The sequence below is a fragment of the Bos taurus genome, chromosome 3 (assembly GCF_002263795.3).
Source record: "Bos taurus isolate L1 Dominette 01449 registration number 42190680 breed Hereford chromosome 3, ARS-UCD2.0, whole genome shotgun sequence".
Classification (NCBI taxonomy): Eukaryota; Metazoa; Chordata; class Mammalia; order Artiodactyla; family Bovidae; genus Bos; species Bos taurus.
Genome location: NC_037330.1, coordinates 1,476,566 through 1,482,565, shown reverse-complemented (window position 1 = coordinate 1,482,565; position 6,000 = coordinate 1,476,566). Strand labels below are relative to the sequence as shown.

Below are 6,000 nucleotides of genomic sequence, written 5' to 3'. Positions count from 1 at the left end.
GCAGGAATGGCAGGAACACCCGAGCGGGTTGCCATTTCCTCCTCACGGGTATCTTCACCACCCAGAGATGGAGCCCCAGTCTCCTTCAGTTCCTGCACTGGCCAGCGGATTCTTCACCTGAGCCATTCTGGGAAGACCAGAATTTGTAATCCTACTCAATATAAATCTTACACTCATTTTTTTCTTCTCAAGACTACCTAAAACTGATTTTTTTTAAAAACTTTTCTTTGGTAACCATGAAATATAGTAGACTTCTCTTAAGAAAAAAAAAACAAAAAACAAAAAACTGGAAAAACCGTAGAGCTTAAAAATTCGTAAAATAATTAGACCTGAGTCTTGTTCAGGAAAATCTATTACACTTACTAAAGAAATCTTAGAATATTGTGACTAGTTACAAGCAAAGATATCTACATCGGAAAAAGCCTACTTTTCATATTTACCTTGAGAAGCAACAAAATAAAATTCTTGATGAAGCTACCGCTGATTTCGACATTTTTTTTTTATTTACTAGGTCGTGGGTTTTCAGTTTATGTTAGGTTTCAAAAGATGTTCCTAACCAAAAGGAAAAGAATGCCTATCTGTAGACCAGAGGTCGGCTATTTGTTTCCATCCGGTGAGCGGCGATCGAGGCACCTGAAAGGGCAGGGGCGGGAATTAGCGACTTAATAATTAACTCCCAGCTAACGTGGAAGCCAGACGGGTGTTGGAAACAAGTAGAGAAGATCTGGGGCTAACTAAAAGAATCACAGGACCCTCCCCTTCGCATTGGCCAGGGTCAGGACTCTAGCATTCGCAAGGTTGAGGGCGGGGACTAATTCGGATTCAAACTTAAAGCGGGAGGCCCGCGCCAGGCTCAGCAGGTGCCTCCAGCCCGGTTCCCCGAGGCTGGTTTCCGTCCCTACCTGCCCGCAGGGCCGGAAATTACCTAGCAGGGGAGCGGCCCGTCCTTTGTTGTCGGTGTTTAAACAGCGCGGAAAGCCTTAAAAAGTGCGCACCGAAGAGGGCGCGGGCCAGTCCGCTCACCGACACTTCACGCATCTCCACCCTTTCGGCCACCGTGTCCCCTGTCCTTCTTGTAGCATGCCACTGGGGGAAGCCAGAGTAAAATCGGGAGGAGAGAAAAGCGGGAAGAGAAGGGAGGATATTAAGATGCCACAATCGCGCTCCGTACAACACTTTACACTTCGCATATCAGGACGGAGCCAAGGGGAAATGGCGCAAGCGCAGACCGCCTTTTAGGCGCTTGGGGAAATTCGCGCATGTGCAGAGCCCAGACGAGAAGAAATGAAGCGAAGGAGTGACTCGCAGGTTGAGGGCGCTTTAGCTACTGAGGAGCCACAGCTGCCAGGGGGCGCGTGCGCAGAGAGCCCGGTGGAGGTGGGCCTCTTCCAGGGTGACAGCCTCGCGCGCCCCCTGGCGCGCGCCCGAGGAGAGGCGGGAGCTGGAGGGGGCGGAGAGCAGGGAGGAGGTCTGGAGGGCGGGCGGGGGGAGGGGAGCCGGAGCGAGGGAGGGTTTATCGACCGGGCGATTTTGGTTAAAATATTCAAAATGGCGGACGGAGGAGCAGCGAGTCAAGATGAGAGTTCAGCCGCGGCGGCAGCAGCAGCAGGTAATCATTACAGCATTTTACATATTCATATTCATACTCAACCCCGGCTCCCGCTGCCCCCCCCCCGCGACTTAGCATAATTTATTAGTACTCAGGATTATTATAATTAACGGCGGGGAGATGGGGGGCCAGGGAGCACGGAGCCCCCGCCGGGCGCCGAGCGGAGGGGGAAAGAGGCTCGGAGCGCCCAGGCGGAGGGGGAAGACGAGGGGCAAAGCGGGCTGCTATCCGCCGCTCTCCTCCTGCCCCTAGCCCACCCCGCCGCGGGCTCGCCCGCCCGCCCGCCGGCACCGGCCCTCCTCCTCCGCCGGCCGCCGGCCGCCCGCCGCCTCCGCCTCCTCGCCGCCGAGCCCCAACCCGAGCGGGTCCGCGGCGGGGCCGCGGGGCCGGGGCAGAGGGAGAGGACAATAAAGACGTTTTACATATTCATAGCTGCTGGGCCGGCGGGGCGCGGCGGGGCGCGGGCGGGCGACCCGGGCCGGGCGGGCGCGGGGTGGGGGGGCGTGGAGGGCGAGATGGAGGTGGCGGCGAGCACAATGCCGGGGAGGCGGCGGGGCCGGAGTGGACCCCGGCGGCCGGACCGCCGCACGTGTCCTGCCCCCGGCGCGGGCCGGGGCGCCCCCTCCCCCGCGCTGCTGGCCGCGGGGGGCGGCCCGGGTGCGCCCGCGGACAGCGCCCGGCCCGCGCCCGCGCCCCGCCGCCGCACCAGGGTCCGAGCGGGGCCAAGCCCGCGGGTCACGGCCCCGGGCGCCCCGGCCGCGCCCCGCTCATCCCCCGAACGGTGGCCTGACCGGAGGCGGGCCTGCGCTGTAGATGGGTAGGGGTGAGCGGTCCTGGGCGCTGCGAGGGGGCCTCCGGGCGGAGGGACTAGGGAGTCCGCGCCGGCACGCGCTTCGCCCCCTTGGGGGCGGACTGGGTTGAAAGCGGCCCTCGGGGAAAGTTCCCCTCCAAGGAGCAGGTCCTCTGAGGCCGTCCCATGTGCTCCGGGCCACCAGTCAGGGGTCCCAGCGAGTCCTGGGGAAGCCCCTTGTTCCCCGGCGGCCGTGGATTCTCGGGAGAGTTGAGCCGAATGAAGGTGCCTGGCGCGGTCTGAGCTCCGGGTCCCCTGCCCCACCCTGTCTGCCCCCCGCCTCTGCGCTTGACCCAGACCCGCGGGGCCGGGGGCCCTCGGGGGCCTCGCTCCCCCTCAGGCCCCAGCGGCGCCCGGAGGCCTCCCGGGAACTCGGACGTGAAGCGCTGCCCTCCTGCCCGGCCCCAGAACCGGCTGGCTGACAAGTTGATAATATTCTCGGTTTACCCCCCACCGGTTGGGAGTTGGGTAGGGGCGGGGATCCCCCTTCCTGGGTCTCTGCCCCTGTTTTCTTGTTGGGTGCTGGGTCCTCTTATGCTCTGGTTAGCTGAACCTCTCTCATTTGAATAATGTCTAATTCGGGGAGGTTTATATTATTGAAATGGCCGCCTGGCTTTCCCCGCCTCTCATGTTTAGTAATTCAGACCTTTAATAACAGCCACTCACAGCCCAACGCCGTGTTTATATTTTACATTCGCCCCATGTGCTTTTGTGGTTCGATATGATTCTTTTTTTTTTTTCCTTGGCAATCCACAGGGCTCTGAGATCAAACCCAGACTGGGCTGGGAGGAGAGGGAGAGAGCTAGGCCTTGGCCCCTATGTAGCAGTGGCCTAGGCCTCATGTTCTCTGCCGCTTGATTTATTTACTAATAACCAAAATGACTCCCCCTACCCCCCGCAAATAACTTCCGTACGCTTACCTCTACTCCACGGGCAGAAGAAACCCTCTTGGGCGTTAGCAACTTTCAAACAGCTTCTAGCTAAGCATCAACTCTATCGTGTTCTGTTTTATCTTAAAAAAGACTTTCTTATGGTTTGCCATAATATTGGGCCTAAGGAAAAAAATCTATGCTTTCTTATTTTCAGAGGCGAATGAAACCTATTTTGGTTTAATAAAATAAATCACTTTGTTTTCGGGCTAGTTCACCCCTGCCCCTTGACTTCTACCCCCAAGTTAAACACTTTCAGGCTTTGTAAAGATCTTCGGTATTTGTTTTAAAAAAAAAAAAAAGCAGTAGTTTTTTTCTAGGAGTTGTAGAATAGCTAGTTATTTTAGAAGTTCCAATTAACAGCATGCTGTATTCCCCTTTCAGCCTCTTCATTCTAATTTAAAATGGAGCTGATATTAATTTTGTGCTACCACTGTTATAGACTTACTTATTTTAATTGTAGCACTCCTGAAAACAGATATGGGGTTATATTTTCTTTGAGTGTTTGTGTCAAGGTTAAATGAGTGAAAATGGAAGAATAAACTGAGGCATTGTGTCTACTCTGATCTTGAAACTTATTCCCTTCCCAAGCACACCCACCCCTCATCTTTAAGTTGTCAGAATTGATTTTATATTTTGTGTAGGCTTAGAACATTTGGTCTGTGAAAGGCAGATTAACTTTTGCTATTTAAAAGAAATAATTTTGATTTGGGGGCTTTCCCTTAGTAGAGTTGTCTTTTTAATTTTGTATAGTTCTTACCTGTTTTTTAAAAGCATGGTGTGGCTTCTCCTTGGTGTTTTTTAAACCCCTGCTAGTAGTATCGGAGAAGAGTTGTTGAACAGCGACTTGTTTAACCTTTGAAATTATGTTAATGCACTTGATGGTCAGTTGCAAGATACATATTTTGTGAGACATTAGTCTTCAGTTTAAATGGAAATAAAATTCTGGATTTGATGGGCTAAAAACAAGCCAATTTCAAATACCAGTTCTCACTTTTTTTTTTTTTTCTTTTACTGCCAATAGGCAGGGCCTGAATGCAGCAGGAAAAAAGAATCTGCCGCTTTCATGAGAATGTTCAGGTGAATAACTGCTTCAGAGACCTGAAGCATGAGGTTGGATGGACAGAAAACAGTAACATGATTTCATGCCTTAAATAGCGTATGTTTTTGCACACGATTCTGAAGATGTGGTCAAACTGATGATGTCATTGGACAAAGGACAAGGTGCAGTTAATTTGATTTATTGTCCTGAGGTGAAGTGTAGCAATGAAACCTCCTCATAGGGAAACCATTTATCTCAGGACAATTTCCTTTATAGCTGCAATTTAACCACTACCGAGGCTGCAAATATTTTATCCAAGATGATAAAATGCACATTGCGTTTTACAAACAAAATTTCTTTCTTACAATTATTGTGATACAGGAAAGGGTGAGTATTGTTAACTGGCCTTATATTTTGGTTGGCTTCCCATGCTGTTGTAAAAATTCATTTCCTAAAATTCTCAATTGGGGACCGTGGTTTTAAATAAGTATAATCATAGAAATGATCTATAAGTATGCCTGTTTTAGATAGGTTTTTTATAATCCCCCAAACTCTAGTAAGAAGCTATATTTCTTGATATAATTTCTTCAGAGCATCGCTCAGGATAAAGGAGAGATCATATTTGGCTTAGAACCTGTTAAAGTGAGTAGAGTGAACTTGAAGAGGATGAGGGTTGTATATTGTTAGGTTGAAATTATAGTGTTTAAGGTAAAATACTTAACAGGAAAGCATGTGCTTTGCAAACAGTTGTTTTTTTTTTTAATTTCAGAATTCTTTTTGGATTGTCTTAATTTAGTCTGGACAAGTTTGTGCATTTTATTTTGATTGATTAGTGATTTTTAAAATTGTTTCACTGTGAGGTATGAATGCACAAATGATTTTTGACCTATTAAATTTTCCTGTCAGACATTTTCCATCTTATTTTTAACTAGTTTATCTTAAAGTGATGATTAAAATATCCTGGGAATGTAGTGGAGTTGTTGTGATTGATTCCTCTGTCGGTGTGAGAGGAGAGTCATCGAGTATTTTAGGGTTAGGGTTAGGGTGAGGCCTGCATGAGTTTATGGCCTGCTTCTCTCCTTTTGCATCTGTCAGGTGGCTTCCCACAAGTTTTCGGAAAAGCCATTGTGACTTCCTTCTTTCTTGCCCCGTCTAGTAATTATAATGGTACTTTTGAACTTAGGTCTTGAAAACTTATGTGACAGCTGACCAAATATTTTAATTTCTAAGAGGACTGTTCTTCCAAGGCATTACTGTTCAAGTCATTTTTAACCTTGACCCCCAAACTAATTTCCAGTTCCTTTCATTTTGACATTGTCAAAAATCCCAGTCGTCAAGGAAGAAACAGTGACTATTATTCCAGGTTGAGTGGTACAGTATTCTGGCATATTTTAGATTTATTACTCTCTGCTTTGATAAGCAATATAAAGAAGAAATAAAATGTGTCTCATTACTGCATAGGTTGAAGTAATTGTTAATCTGTTATTCATGTGCTCAGTGGATCTTGGAATAAGTTTACGGTTCAGAATGTTAAATTGCTCTTATAAAGTCACCAGAGATGTTTAAAGGA

The 6,000-nt window shown here is 49.1% G+C and overlaps 1 protein-coding gene across 6 annotated transcripts in view; it reads left to right on the top strand.

The window, feature by feature from the left end:
* The first annotated feature begins 556 nt into the window (after positions 1–556).
* Positions 557–6,000, top strand: part of POU2F1 (POU class 2 homeobox 1) — a 212,383-nt gene continuing 206,939 nt past the window's right edge. For 2 of the 6 annotated variants that reach the window (XM_005203427.5, XM_059883669.1), the window contains exon 1: positions 1,546–1,609. Coding sequence is in view for 4 of the 6 variants with exons in the window: in XM_024987873.2 (XP_024843641.2) it covers positions 1,285–1,609 (325 nt within the window). In the remaining 2 variants the exon portion in view is untranslated. Of the gene's footprint in view, positions 1,610–6,000 lie in introns of all 6 variants that reach the window. The other 4 variants (XM_024987873.2, XM_015461140.3, XM_015461135.3 and 1 more) reach the window with 4 other exon arrangements.